This window comes from Ochotona curzoniae, unplaced genomic scaffold, assembly GCF_017591425.1.
Source record: "Ochotona curzoniae isolate NIBS_2020 unplaced genomic scaffold, NIBS_Ocur_1.0 scaffold_2476, whole genome shotgun sequence".
In the NCBI taxonomy this organism is placed as follows: Eukaryota; Metazoa; Chordata; class Mammalia; order Lagomorpha; family Ochotonidae; genus Ochotona; species Ochotona curzoniae.
This window is the reverse complement of record NW_024467095.1, coordinates 16,876,260-16,891,857: the sequence shown is the minus strand read 5'-3', so window position 1 is coordinate 16,891,857 and position 15,598 is coordinate 16,876,260. Positions and strand designations below refer to the sequence as shown.

Below are 15,598 nucleotides of genomic sequence, written 5' to 3'. Positions count from 1 at the left end.
AGATACCTTGGATCAGGCCGGGGTGGCCACCTGAGGACTGACTAGGGTCAAGGTCAGCTCTCATTCCCAGCAAAGCACAACTGACAGGTAAAAATCATCACCCCCAGCTTATCACATCCTGTGTTCTTTAATTGTGCAATTGTCAGTAGACACAGCCAGACCAAACAGCAAATATCCCAGCCTCCCTTCCCCTCCTCTCCAGGTGACAGGACCCAGAGGGCGAAGGCCCAGGTGGCTGTCCCAGGATCACCAGCCTAGACCCCTCACTCACGGTGATCAAGTCTTCCAGTCTCACGTTGACATTAGCCAGCATGTCTCTGCGCTCAGCGGCGGGCTCTGGACACGGGTACACAGTGGCTCGAAACCTGTGTCGGGTTCATTTCGAGGGACACACGCAGGTTAGTGTGGGCAAGCCACCAGCACTGCCTTCCCTGCGTAGTCATCACTCACTGACTTGGCTTCAATGGTCTCCCTTCCCTAGAATAACTGCCTCCTGGGTGCTTGGAAAACGAGTAGCACACCTCCCATATTATGAAGCAAGGCTATGGCTCTGCCCAGTGAATCCTAAGATCTGAGAGCTGTTCCGTACATCAGACCACACCCTTGACCACCTCTTCCCCCTCCCGAATCCATCCTGCTGTCCTTGGTAATTTCTGCTTCCAGGAGCTGCATTGAAGAAGGTTCTGGAAGATCAGAGGCTACTTGGCTGTGCAGTGTGTCTGCTCCTTAGCAGCTGATGAACGGCACATCAAGGAGGACACGGAAAGCGTTAGCACATCTTGCCGTTGTTCAAATCCCAGCAGTATTTTTAATACCATCTGCAAAATGTGGGAAGCTGGCACTCTGAGCCCTGCCTGATCTGCAGGAAGCCCCCATCGGTGTATCTGCAAGGCACTTCTCCCTGCCTCCTGCTGCCCAGCACTGATGCGGCAGGTACAACCTGCCTGCTTACCCATCACAGATCTTCTTGATTTTCTGCCTGAGCTGCTCTCCTTGATAAAATATGATGAATATATTCTTTTTGATTTCTTCTCTCTAGAAAATCAGAGCAAGTGAAAAAAAAGGAAGAAGATTTTTTTTTTCCTTAGGACCAAGAAAGAGGAAAATACAAAATCCTACTTTTAGGCTTAAATGTTGAAACGTTTTTAAAAATTAGCAAATTTCAATTGTTCCCAGTTTGTCCACGTTTGCAGGTTACACCACCTGAAGGCCAGGTCAGCCAAGGAGGGCTGGATGGGACTCAGGGAGGCTGGGCCACACTGCTTAGAGGGAGAGCTGGGCTTGGTATTCAGTGCTAAGCCAATGCTGAGGGATGTGTTGCAGTTAGGAGACTGCAAGTCTTACGAGGAAGACAGGTGACACAGCTCCTGAGAGCTAACCCGCATGTAAATGCTACACTTCATGGATGAGTGGGTGCTTGATGCTTAACAAAGGTAAAAGCCACATCTAACTTCAGGCTCTCACGGGAGCTCCCTGCGGCCTCATCGAGCACTATTTAAACTGCATCTTTCAAGTCCAAGTTGGACAGTTACATGAGAAAGGAAGAAATATATGTTCCGTAAGTGTGTCTGATGATGCTCAGCTCTGACTGTACACAAAGAAATGGGAATAGAGAGGCTGGTGCAGTAGCCTAGTGGCTAAAGTTCTCTCCTTGCATGCACCAGGATCCCATGTGTGCGCTGGTTCTATTCCCAGAGGTCCTGCTTCCCATCCGCTCCATGCTTGAAGCATGGGAAAGCAGCCGAGGACGGCCCAAAGCCTCGGGACCCTGCACCCATGTGGGAGATCCAGAAGAGGCTCTGGGCTCCTGGTTTTGAATCGGCTCAGCTCCGGCCATGGCGGCCACTTGGGGAGTGAATTAATGGACAGAAGATCTTCCTCTCTGTCTCTCCTCTGTATATCTAACTTTCCAGTAAAAATTAAATAAATCTTAAAAGAAAAAAAAAAAGAAATGGGAACAGAAGCAATGTGTTACTTTAATCTCATTTAGCTTGAGGGGATAAAGGTAAAAATACAAAACCCATTATTGGAAAAGTTAGGGCAAGTCTGGTGAACACATCCCATAATACTCAGAGCGCTGGAATCAGGGGCTGAAAAGCCCTGTGTCAGGACACATCAAGTGCTAACAAAGTGCCCACATCTGTAAACCAGCAATCCTATTTGCCCTGAATTTATGTTATGGAAGTAACATGTAACATACAGACCGCCAGGCATGAAGAAGCTCATCAGAATGTCTATATTCTTAAAAAACAAAACAAATGGGGGAGTAAGTATGAGGTTTGTGTTTCTAAATAAGATTTCTTTTTCATTTTAACTATGAAGTTGTTTTTCATCAAATCAAACTTGATTTGGGGGTTGGAGGAGGATCTATTCTGGAAAAGACTATAGATTCTTCAGCAATAAACCCAGCTTCTTGGAATTAAAAGGAAATACATGGAGCCAGCATCGTAGCATGGCAGGTAAGGGTGCCACCTGCTTTGTTGGCGTCTCACATGGATGCCCGTTGGAGACCCAGCTGCTCCACTCCCAGTCCAGCCCCCTGTGGGTGTGCTTGGCAAAGCAGTGGAAGACAGACTAAGTACGTGTGCCCCTGCACTCACAGCGCAAGCCAGATAAAACTCCTGGCTCCTAGTGCTGGCCTGCTGCAGCCCCAGCCATTGCAGACATTTGGGGAGTGAACCAAAACATGGGAATCTCTCTCTCACTGTCTCTTCCTGTCTCACACACATGCACTCTAACTCTACCTTTCGAGTAATAATAATAATAATAATAATCTTTTAAAAGGAGTAAATCCATTCAAGTAACTAGGATAGGAGAGATACCTGCATTGTGGTAAACAGGTGCCATGTACAACCCTGGTGTCCCATCCTGGAATGCCAGCGTCACTCCTAGCTGCTCTGCTTCTGATCCAGCTTCCTGCTAATGCACTAGTAGCACAGTGAATGATGGTGCAAGTATTTGTAATGCTGGCACTCATATGGGAGACCTGGCTGGAGTCCCAGGCTCCCGGCTTCAGCCTGACCCAGACTCTGCCTTTGTGGACAGGGCAGATGGAATATCTCCCTCTCGCTATTTCTCCCTCTCTGTAACTCTTCCTTCCAGATGAAGCAATCTGAAAAAGAACTGCAGCTCTCAAGCTCAGCTCCAGGCTCACCCAATCAGAATCCACCTTCAGATGCGCAGAAGGGGGAAACGAATGGGTGTTAGCGCCAGCTGGCGGTCGCCTGTGTTTTGGGACTTTCTGTCCTTCGAGGGCCCCAGGGCTCCCAGTCGCCTGCCCGCCTCACCGTGACAGGGTCTTCCAGAGGCGTGTCCATCTCAGTGAACCTCAAGTACACGTTGCCTCGGCACACCCGCCACAGCAGCCTCTCGAAAGAAGCCATCCTCTCCCTGTTGATCACGCCGGCTGTGAAGCTGAGGGGTTGGAAGAGGAGACATTGGGGTGGGAGTGCAGGGAGAAGCCCCCATAGCGCCGCCACAAAGGAAGCTGTGAGCCTGGAGGTGTCTCCCCCCAGTGCCGTGACAGGGGCTACGAGGCCATCCCCACCGCAGCGCCCGGCTCCGTTTCGACCTTCTCTTTTCTTGGAATATGTTGAGGTTTCCTTCATCACCCCAATACAACAGATGTGCTTATTGTTAAAAACGTGATTGACATTCAGTGTAGCATGGTAACAATGGCAACAAATGATCGACCATAATCTCCATGAGGTAAATACATACATCGATTTTGATGCATCTCTCTCTTTTTTTTAATCATCCAGCTACTCAGACAACTGATGACCCAAACATCTTACCTTAGCCTCCTCAGCTTGGTGACTTTGGCTGACATTATTTTAAATGTACATTGGCCTTAAATTTCTGATGAAGCATTTTTGAAAATCTTGTCCTTCCATTTCAAATCCATTACCTGCCTACTGCCTCAAACAGTAGGCTCTCAAGTACGTGGGGACTGACAAATTAGAACTCCCAAACTCACAACTTTCAGAAATACTTTGGAAGTTCATCAATTCCATTTATACCCTAAATGAAATCCTCTCTCCCCCTCCCCCCTGCATAGATCTACAAGGACAAAATTAGTTTCTAGTACAAGGGCTTATAAGTCACTTGATTGTATAATTAACCTATTTCTAATTATCTTCAAAATCCCAAACTCCAAAAACATTGTATTCCCATAGGGGTATTTTAAACATAAAGAAAAAACCTATATCCAAAAACCATGTTCCCAAGCCCAGGAAAAGCTGAGAAACTCATCCAAATGACCATCTCCACACCCTTCCTACGCAGGGACAAAACAGACACTGCACGCTTTGGGATCAAGTCAGGTCATCATTAAATGGGAAACAACCTCCAACTCCTCTCACCTAACGAGGTGACATCCGGGTTGACTACTGAGGGTCAGACTTACATCCGCGGGAAGCAGTTATTCTAGTGGCTAGTGGCCACTTACTCTTTCATTCATTCATACGAACACTCAGGGAAACCTAGCACATGTCAGGCCCTGAGCTGAAGACCACAGACCCAGCCACGCGTGATTCTCAGCACACACAGTGACACTAACCCCAACTTGCCAGCCACGTGGGCGGGCACCGCTCTCAACTCCAGCAGCCCCGAGGTGTCTTCCGTAAAGAAATCTTCAGCTAAGTTGGTTTCTGTCTGAAAGTCCAAAAAAAAAAAAAAAAAGCGCTCTGGTCATGTACACACTTTCAGAGAACTTAAAAGCCATCTACACCCTTGGGTTTTCTCTGCTTTGAGTTAAGGTGGAAGTCTCCACAATTGGCTGAGAGAATTGGGACAAGCAGAATGTCCCCGGCCGAATCAAAAAGCATCCCGGTGTGCCCACCAATACCCCGAATCTGCCCAGACCAACTGTACTCTGACCCGTGTTTGCAGCTGAGTTGGTGTGAGCAGCGCCTCTCTGCTGAGCGCAGTAGCATTTTCGCCCACATCTCAGCATGTACCACACTGTCCCAACTGGGCTACAGTCCCCCATCACCAACACAGGTCTCCCCCCATGGGGACAGACACAAGCAATGTTGTCATCTTCCAAATGGAAATTGAGGCTCTTAGGAGAGGGTCCCGAAATAAACAGCACCCCCCCAAAACAAACAAACAAACAAACAAAACCTCAAAGAAGTCCTGGGTTTTCTTCAGGAGATATTTGAGTTCTGTCAGCTCTAAGAGACTCCTTTTCAGTGCCTGCTGGTTCTGGTTGGCTTCCTGTAACTCCGCTTCCAGTTTTTCCAGAACAGTCTGCACAGGAGGGCAAAGAGGGTCAGCCTAGCAGGCAGTGGGCTGGGACAGTCCCACAATACATGAACCCCATCAGCGAACTAAGAATGAAAGACGTATTCAGTGCTTCGTGCAGCAGTCGCCAACTGCATGTGCTTGGAGAGCACAAGCTGGAACCACACACTGCCTGGGCTTCCGCCATCACATGCAGGATTAGAAGGCACTCTAGGCAGATGGACAGCAGCTCCACGCAGAAGTCAACACATTTCAGCCATTGCCTAGCACTCTTGACACAGAAGATGAAGGGAGGCCACCTGTTGAATTCTTGTGCCTCAGACACCTTGCAATAACGGGTGAGCCCTAAGGAGGGGAACTGAACACCACGTCTGAGTCGCCACCGGTCCTAGGAGAGGGCCACGTCTAAGCCCAGAAGAAAATGCTGCAGAGAAAGGTGAGCACAGCAGCCAATCTCCTTTGCTAAATGAGCAAAGAAGAGGCGCGAGGTCAGCATGGTGATAGTTCAACACCAAGCGTCCACACAGGGGCGCTCTGGCTCAAGTCTCAGGCTGCTCTGCTTCCAAACCACCTCCCTGCTAATGCACCTGGAAGACAACATATGATGGCCCAAGTGCTTGGCCCTGGCCCCGCATGGAGACCCGCATGGAGACCCAGATGGAGCCCCCGCTCCTCTGCTCTCTGCCTGGGCCAGACCTGGCTGTTACAGCCACTGGGGGAGTAATCCACTTGAAAGGCATGATTTTCCCTTGCTTTCTCTGTCTCTCCTGAAACAGAAATATATGTGTGTGTGTGTTTATATATGTGTATATTTATACATATATGTGTTTATAAATATATTTGTTTACATGTGTTTTTACATATATTTATATGTGTATATATATATTTGTGTTTATATAAACGCAAAATCAGCTCATTGAAGTTGTGCTTATAGAATATAGTCTGGAATAGAACTTAATTTTACAATGTCCAAAGAGATTGCTTCTAGCTTTTTGGCCAAGATCAAGTGTAAAAAGTCCAAACATATTTTAAAAAGGTGCTATTTTTATTGGAAAAACACACACATATACTGACACACACATACATACAGATTAATAAGCCACCATGTCCTATAATAAAAATATATATAAAAATAAAGCTACCAAGACATCTTAAAAAATTAAAACTGCCCCAGAGAGATCAGCTGTCTACTGTACATAATTCATAAAAATAATGAATCATTTAAAAATATAAAAGAGCATTTAGTCAAACATCTATCAACAGTGAAAAGGGTAAAATGTGTTACATTCAATAAAAAAAAGAATACAGTGTAGCAATGAAAATGATTTAACTTCAGAAACATGAAACAATGGAGTCTTTGAAAATAGTAAAAGAAAATCCCAGGTTACAGAACAGGAGTGTAGCTCCACTTGTGTTACTCAGAACACTGAATTACAATAAATAAATGATAAGGAGAGAGAGAAGACACCCAAGCTTAAGCACACGGAAGTTCATCCTTGGCGCTACTTGTTTCTTTCATTTTTATTTTTAATTTTGAGTTCTATGATGCAAGTCCGTAGAGTATGTATGGGACTCCCGTACTTTCTGTCTAACACAGGGTGACGGGCACACAGCGTTTGCAGGGTCATGATTCCTTATGCCTTTTACAAATTTTATGAAAACTATCAATTCAACATTTAGTAAAAATTGCAAAGAGACCCATATGCAAACATACTGTAGTAATAAAACTACACAGCAACAAAAAGCCAGGTAAGTCACACAGAAATGACCTCTGGACTAGCAGTAGATTTTAGGAGAGATGTGCCAGGTATACATCCTGGCCTCTTAACTAACTGGGTGTGTGTCCTGCAACGTGAAGCATCAGTGCAAGCCATAGCTCAAGCCAAGAGAGGGCAGAACGGGTTGGTACATTAAGAAAAGCAGGAAAGGGGGGTGAGGGCAAAGCAGACGGAAACGAAAAAGCCAGTAAATCAGCCATCGCAGGAAGTGGCCTGGGATCAAGGAAGTGACCTGGGATCCTGCTAAAAAGGAGCTGGTTCTAAACTTGGAGGGGAGGGGATGGGGAGAGTCCATCTCAAACACTCTCCTGCCAAAGCAACAAAATATGCAGGCAATGAAAAAGAACACCCACGCAAATGTTAGCGCCCCTCCTCCACCCTGACTCTACAATATCAGACAAAAATGGAAGGTTTTAAGCACAGAATGCAGAGACCTGGAATGCAGGTGTCTTGGCAAAGTTCAAGAAACGGTTATAGGATGGGGAATTCAATCCATCAACCCACACCACATTCAACCGGAGAAATGGTGTTTTTAAATTAGTATCTGAAACACACAAGGAACTTCCAAAAGTTTGTGGAAAATAGAACTAGAATTATGGATTGTTTACAAAATCCATGCAAAGCAGCAGGTAAAACATCGGTTAAGATGACCCCATCCCGCATTCAAGTTCCCAGGTTTAACAGCTGCTCCAGGCTCCTGTCTCCAGCTTTCCGCTAATGCCTACCTAGGGAAGGAGTGCCAGCTCAAGGAACTGAGCTGCCCACATGGGGATTTAGTTCCTAGCCCAGCCATGGCTGTTACAGGCGACTGGGTGTAAACTGGTGGCTTAGAAGCTCTGTCTCTTCACCTCTCAAATAAATAGATAAAAATTTGAAATGTATGTATATTTTTTTCACAATACCCATTTTATACCTATTGTGAAAAAAAAAAATTGCACCAAAAGCATTTTTTTACATCAAAATGAACTCACTTCTAATTCCATTTCCCTGCAAATTTTCTGAAGTCTCCTCCTATAACTTTGTCTATATGGAAATAAAAACACATGCTAACTTTTAACAAAAGCAAGGAAGTCTCTATGCTTACCCAGTAATACTAAGTAGACAATATTACTAGTAATATTAAGAAGAATATCCACAGTTATCTAAATAGATTGTAAGATATTCCTCCCTTTTCCAACCACATATCTGGGCAAGGCTGGATTATCTTCCAACACTCAACTGGAATGTCACGGTTTATACTACAGATAGCTTCAAAAAATCGCAAGAATTTGAAGATGGCTTCACACAAACAATAAAGGAACACTCTAGGCAGTGAAAAAGCTCAGCTCTACAGAGCCTTACCCTACCTGCCTGTCCCCTTCCTCCCCTGAGAACAAAGTGTGCCCAGATCCTACCTGGTCTGACTCTGCCTACCTCCTGGGGTTCCTCTCCCTCCACCCTGCCCCCTCACTTCGTGCCCCACTATGTGCTCCTGGAGGCCTGGGCAAAGTTGCTTGCTCCATATGGCACCTTGCACAAGGCGGGCAGTCAATGTTTTATGAAAGAACGATGGGAAGGCCGCAGACAGGGCAGGGAAGGAGCAAGGGAAGGGCCTCCCTAGCCATGACAACCTTGGCTAAAGGACATCGCTAAGTGCCTGCAGGTGAGCTCCAGGAGCCAGTCTGTAGCTGCCTCCAGCTACAGAGGACGTTCCAACCAGGCAGACAACCAGAAACGCCCATCCCACCTGCAATTGGCCTAATCAGTGGCACAAAACACTGATAAGACTTTGCTGCCTGTAAGAATCTCACACATGCCAAGGAAGTCACTACTAGAATGGGATGAGCTGCTCCAGAGCTGTGCTCTCCCCTGGAGCAGCTGCAATGGCTGTGAAATTGGTGCACTGGGATTGCCCCAGGGGGCGGGGGAAGAATGCTACAAAGTGGACATTCAGGTAGCTCGGCCTCTGAGCCTGCAGCAACCCAGTGACAGATGGCCAGAAGCTTCCATTTAGGATTGGGCCATCCTTGGCTGCAGCGTGTGGTACAGCGCAGAGCTTACCTCCAGGGTAATCATTTCCCGTGGCAGAGGGGTCTGCGGGTACTTCTCAGGCAACTGAACGGCAATCTCATTCCGCATCTCATCTTCCAGAAAACCTGCAAGGGAGGGAACCCCATGAGAGCACCCCGGGGGGCTGTGGGTTTTCCTAACTTGAGAAGTAGGGTCAAATAAGACAGGTGTCTTTGGGGCTGCACCGCCCTTGGGCCTGCGGTAGTTCCTGACGGCCACCCCCCACCTCCCTCAGGACCACCCCCAAAACAGCATCACAAACTGTGCCACATTTGCTTAATGAAGTCCATAAACCATTCGCCACATTGCCAGTTCCCATTCGGATGGTAAGCAAAAACTTGGCTTACGAAGGATTCTTTCCAGCGACTCACACCTTCGGACTTCATTCACAAATTTCCTTTGGAAACTGCTCACGTTCGCATTTAGCTGCAGGATTGGGGGAGACACAAGGCACACGTTGGTAACCACAGCTGCCTGCATGCTGAATTTAGACATTATCTTCCTAATGCTGGAGAGTGTTAGTGGTATTGTCTTAGAGATAAATATCTTCACGGAGGTAAGACAGGCAAGTTACAGGCAAAACACACTTGGTTTCCCTACACTCAATCACCAATCTGAAAGAGAGTAAAAGTGCTATTTTATATTGGTCCTATGTCTTTGTCTCTCTTATGATTTATTAATTTGATGGGGGATGGTGCAATGGCATAAAGGTAAAGCAGCCATTTGCACATACAGGTGCCAGTTCAAGTCCCAGTTGCTCTACTTGTGGTTCAGCTGCCTGTTAATAGCCTTGGAAAAGCAGCAGAGGATGAGCCCAAGCTTGGAACCCAGACACACATGGGAGATGCAGAAGAAGCATCTGGCTTCCATAAATGGATCGGCCCAGGTCTGACCATTGCAGCCATTTGGCAGTGAACCAGTGCATGGAAGATCTCTCTGTCTCTTCCTCTCTCTGTAACTCTAATTTCAAATAAATGAGAGGATTCACTTGTTTGAAAAGCAAATTGATAGAGCTAGAGTAAGGGCAAGAGTGAATGAGAGAAAAATCTTCTATCTGCTGGTTCTTTCCCCAAATGGCTACAACTGATGATGGACCAGGCTGAACCAGGAACCTGAAACTCCTTCCAGGTCTTCCATGTCAAAGGCAGAGTCAAGTATGTGTTGTCTGAGGCACATTAGCAAAGAGCTGGATCAGGACTCAGAGGAGCTGGGACTCCAACAGGCCTATAAGATGCTGGCAGCATAAGCAAGTGGCTTAACCCACTACTCCACAATGTCAGTCCATGGCCCTCTCACTTCAAATGAAACAAGTCTTCCTATCTCTATGCTGTACATATTCTTAGCTACATTTGCATTTTTGATCCTCATAGACCTTACTAAGATCATGGATATGACCAGACTTTGAAAACTATGTAGTCCTTTGGTACAAATTTAACTCCTGTGTTAGGAATCAACCCTTGGCTCAGTCCAATTCAAGCTGAGGGTCCTTTGTCTAGAAGGCTTATCTGTGGATGTGCTTTGGGTTTTGGATTTTCTTAAGATTTTGGAGTATTTACATGTAAACGAGGCAGCTTAGGAAGAGGACCCAAATCTAAACACAAAATTCTTGCATGCCTGAGATACACTGGGTGATTCACGTAATAGTTTGACTGTACCTGGAGTGCAATTCATCACATGCCATGTTGGCAATCAAAAAGTTTTGGATTTTGAGTACCTCACAACTCATATTTTCAGATTAAAGATGTTTAACCTGTAAATGCTTTTGAGATCCCGCTTCGCATCAAGTCCTGAGGTACACTCTAGAGAAGCACCAACAAGACATGATGCCTCTCCTTAGCTTTGATTTTGATCTTGGTGGGGAAGTTAAAGAAAAATAATCAGATGAGTTTTCTAGTTTGGACTCAATAAGAGGTGGGTAAAGATCTAAACTTTCGCAGACGGCCAACATTGCAGAGCAGTGGATTAAGCCACTCCCCGCAACACTAGCACGCCAAAGCAGAGAGTACTGGTTCAAGCACTGGCTCACTTCCCATCCAGTTCCCTGATAATGTGCCTGGGAAGGCCCTAGAAGATGGCCCCAGTCCTTAAACCCATTACCCACCTGGGAAACCTGGGGAACCCAGATGGAGTTCCTGGCTCCTGACTTCAGCCTGGCCTGATCCCATTTGCTGCAGCCAACTGGGGCATAAATCAATGGATGGAAACATCTGTGTGTGTGTGTGTGTGTGTGTGTGTGTGTGTGTGTTCTTTCAAATAAATGAAATGAATTCTTAAAAACTAAACTGCCCCTTGACATCACACATAAGACAGCCTATCCCTAGAACTGGAACTCAATCCTGGTAGTCACCGCTAACTGTAGATCCAATACTTTGTCCCAACTCTGACTAGTCACAGAAAATAGGTTTCTATGTTCAAACCAAGATTTGGTGAGCCACAAGTCCACTGACTATACCCAAGGCTTAAAGATCCTACACAGGAAATAAAATACAATGACATTTAAAGGTGGTGATGGCTTTAGAATTTCAGAAGATCCCTGTGGCAGGTATGGCGAGGGAAACCTGGCTGTGAGTGGCTTTCCCAGGAACATCAGAAATCCTGGCTAGAGGACCAGTGTCATGGAATTCCACCTGCTCTAGCTCTGAGCTCCTCTCAGAGGAACTCCCTCTGGGAGCTGGGGGGAGCTCCCAGAAAAGAAGTGTTGTGAAAGAGTTCCTATTTCCACCCCCACCTGCCTCTTATGGCCAAAGAACACAGGGCTTACATCTTTGAATTGAACCAATCCAAGCTCTCCAAGTTCAGCCACGCAGCAGTACGCAGCCTCCACCTGGAGAAAGAGCTGTGACAAACACATCTCCTCACTCCGAAACACAGACGCCATCCTGGCCCAACCTTAGCCTGCAGGGGGAGAGAAACAAGATATGGAAGGCAATAAATGCATGGAAAACTTCAGCTGGAATTTGTTTAATTAAAATACCACAAGGTAAAATAGCCCAATAGCAATTACTCCTGACTTAAAAAAATAAGTGAAAATAAGACTACATTTTTTACTCTCTTTCAGGTTGATGTAAGATTAAAAAATATGAATGAAAGTTAGAGGGTATAAGGAAGCAGGCCCCTTCATATACTCAAAATGAAAACTGTTCAGGTGTTGTTAGTGAAAATTCTTTGTAGCATTTACAGAGAGCAGTTGCCAGGATCTACTGAATTTTATGACCCAAAGTTTCCGCCGCTATTTACCCAGCTGTGTATAGAAAAGTAAATGCACATGAAATTTCTCATAACATTGCATACAATCATTAAAATAAGTGGCTCTTGGGGCTGGCACTGTGGCATAGCAAATTAAGCCACTGCTTGACATCCCATATACAAGCTCATGACCTGGCTACTTCAATTCTGACACAGCTCTCTACTAACGCACCTGAGAATGCAGCAGAAGATGGCCAAGTGCATGGACTGCTGCCAGCCAGGTAGGAGACCCAGACAGTATTCCTGGCTCCTGGCTTCTGCCTGGCCCAGACCCAGCTAGTGCAACCATTTAGGGAGTGAACCAACAGAAGAAACCAGCTGTCTCTTCCTTTCCCTAGAGACAAAGGATAGAAAGAGGAGAGACAGAGACATCTTCTATCTGCTGGCTTACCTCCCCCCTGCCACCAAATGGCTGAAACAGTTGGAGCTGGGCTGGTCCAAAGTCAGGAGCCTAGAACTTCTTCTGGGTCTCCCACGTGGGTTCAGCGACCCAACGACTTAGGGCATCTCCCAATGCCTTCCCCAGGCATATTAACTGCATCAAAAGTGGAACACCTGGGAGTTGAACTGGTGTCCATATGGGATTCCAGCACTGCACTGCACGTGGCAGCTTTACTTGCTACCCTGCAGCACTGGCCCCATAACTCTGCCTTTCAAGCAAATAAATAAAATATTTAAAGAAAAAAAAATAAGTGGCTCTAACCTAGATATCCATCGATAAGGGAACTACTAAACAAACTGTGACAAATCGCAGCTCTGTGCAGTCAGCAGGTACTCAACAAGAAGAGGAAAAAATTCTGGGTTGGTTCTGCTCACCTGCAAGTCATAATTCCACTACACAGTCACAGGTATGCAACGAACAGCTAATTTTAGAAAATGACTCAGACTCACATTCTGCAGATGGGGTCCCAGATACACAGACTCAAGTACAAGGACAGGTGGAGCATTCCTAATCTGAAAATCCTAATCCAAAATGTTCTCACATCTCAACTTTGAGTCAGCCACATGACCCCACCAGTGAAAAATCCCACCCGCTCCTGTCCTCACAGGACAGGTCACATTCAAATCAGGTAACACTTGAAATACTGGATGAAATTACCTTCAGGAGACGGTAGAAGATAAATAGGAACCAGAAACTAATTCGGTGTTTACATTTGGGTCCAATCCCCCAGGATAGCTCATTATCCAAAATCTGAGAAAATGTCAAATGTGAAACATGTCTGTTCCCAAGATTAAGAACACTCAACCTGTATTAGAACCATCCCAAATGCCTTGGCAGGTGTATGCCCCAACTGTGAAGCGGGGAGAAGTAACCCCATGGGGGGGTCATACACCTGAACACAGCATGTATTCTATGGGAACTGAACCCAGGCAGGGTCAAGGACCCTGAGAAAGATCCAACGCCCACTGAACCGTGGGGTGTGGTAGCCACCAACCCTGTCTATTCAGGAAGCTAGCAGGCCAGGGCACCTCCCAGGCATGGATGCTTTTCAATGGCTCAGCCAGACACTGTGAAAACAAAAGGAAAGTGGGGGGGGCAACAGAATCCCTTCCAATCCAGAGATCCAGCCATAGCCAACCCAAATTGTCCCTGCCCCCCTCCCCCAAGTCAACATTCTGGAAGGGTTGTCAGTTCTAGAACATGTACAATTTGCCAGACTCTGTGTGTGGCCATTGTCCCAGTTGTGGCGGGACAATTGAAAGCCTTTGAGCTGGCTGAGAAAAGGTTACCACACTGGTTTGTTTCCCACAGCTGTCATCTGCCTTTGCTCTGCTCTCTGGGAAGCTTGCATTTCATTCTCGAGCTCCCATCTGCCACAGGGCCTTTGTCCGTGCTTCCCTCTGGGTTTGGAACCTCAACACCCACTTCCCCCCACCCCCAGCCCATCTTCCCATCCGTATAATCCTGACATTCTTCCAGTCCTCTTCCCAGAGGTCTTTCCCAACCTTCGCCAACACCCCCAACGACTCAAGGCTCCTCCTGTATGTTGCCAGGACATTCATCATTTGCAACTGCTTGTGAAAGGACTGTTTGTATTCCACATGAGCTAGTAAAAGCACGAGATGAGGTTAAATTTATGCCATGTTTTCACTCTAGCACTTTTTTTTTTAAGATTTATCTATTTTTATTGGAAAGGCAGATAAACAGAGAGGAGGAGAGACAGAGAGGAAGATCTTCCATCTGAAGGTTCACTCCCCAGGTGGTCTCAATGGCTGGAGCTGAGCCAATCCGAAGTCAGGAGCCAGGAGCTTCCTTTCCTCCGGGTCTCCCACATGGTGCAGGGTCCCAAGGTTCTGGGCCGTCCTCAACTGCTTTCCCAGGCCACAGGCAGGGAGCTGGATGGGAAGCGGTGCTGCTGGGATTAGAACCAGCGCCCATATGGGATCCTGTGCATTCAAGGCAAGGATGGGCCCCACTCCAGCACTTATATAGTTCAATATGGACCACAAAGAGGATGCTCAACCAACAGATCCCCCTTTCTGTTGACTGGACAATCAACAGCAGCCCCTCCCTCCATCAGCGCACTGCCAAGGAGAAGTTTTCACACTGCCCCTTCTCCTAAATAAAGCAGCAAAGAGTCCTTCCTTTGACATTAGCTTCACGCAGACTAAACAGCACAGAAGACCCTCCCCCCGCCCCCCGCCAACACACACACCTGCTTACCCTCACTTCCTCCCAGCCAGTCGTGGTGAGGGGTCTGGAGCTGGGCCAGGGGCTGCAGCTTCAAAGTGGCTTCCTTCCTTTTCAAAGCACCACGCAGGGATCCCCTGGCCGCAACAGTTCGATTGTATGGCCTGTGAGGGCCCCCGGGGGAGGGGCCTGGCGGCTGATCCCTGACCGCCTCCCTGAGGCAGCGCCCCGCCCTCTCTCCTCCCCAGGTTGTTCTGTTGTATCAACAGCTGCCTGTTGTGGGTGAGGACAAACCTGCCTCACCGGCCAGCCCTGCTCAGTCCTCTCAACCCACCTGTGCCCTCCGCGCTGACCTTGAGCCCCCACCAGGAAGCAGTGACTGTTTTCGAATGAAATTACCCTGCCCCTCGCTAAGCAGAGGACTGGAACCAAGGCTTCTTGGGGCCTTAGGCAAGTCCTAGATAACATTCTACTGAGCGAACCAAGCACACATTGAAATTATATAAATGAAATGCACTAAAAATAATTTTATAATAGAAAAAAAACATCGTGCTCACCATCCTGCCAACCACTGTTTTCAAAAACACTCCATGTACTTTCAAAGACCAGACACATAAGTCAGTTTTTTCCAACTGTGTATTTGAAAGAA

At 46.9% G+C, this 15,598-nt stretch overlaps 1 protein-coding gene across 2 annotated transcripts in view; it reads right to left on the bottom strand.

The window, feature by feature from the left end:
* Positions 1–11,972, bottom strand: part of ATP6V0A4 (ATPase H+ transporting V0 subunit a4) — a 34,080-nt gene extending 22,108 nt beyond the window's left edge. The window contains exons 1-8 of one of the 2 annotated variants that reach the window (XM_041002020.1): positions 11,833–11,972; positions 9,419–9,497; positions 9,063–9,157; positions 5,125–5,250; positions 4,559–4,653; positions 3,288–3,414; positions 953–1,035; positions 272–365 (exon numbers count right to left, since the gene is read on the bottom strand). In XM_041002020.1, the coding sequence (XP_040857954.1) occupies positions 272–365; positions 953–1,035; positions 3,288–3,414; positions 4,559–4,653; positions 5,125–5,250; positions 9,063–9,157; positions 9,419–9,497; positions 11,833–11,949 (816 nt within the window). In that variant the 5' untranslated portion in view covers positions 11,950–11,972. The remainder of the gene's footprint in view (positions 1–271; positions 366–952; positions 1,036–3,287; positions 3,415–4,558; positions 4,654–5,124; positions 5,251–9,062; positions 9,158–9,418; positions 9,498–11,832) is intronic. The other variant, XM_041002021.1, reaches the window with a different exon arrangement.
* Between the last annotated feature and the right edge of the window lie 3,626 nt (positions 11,973–15,598).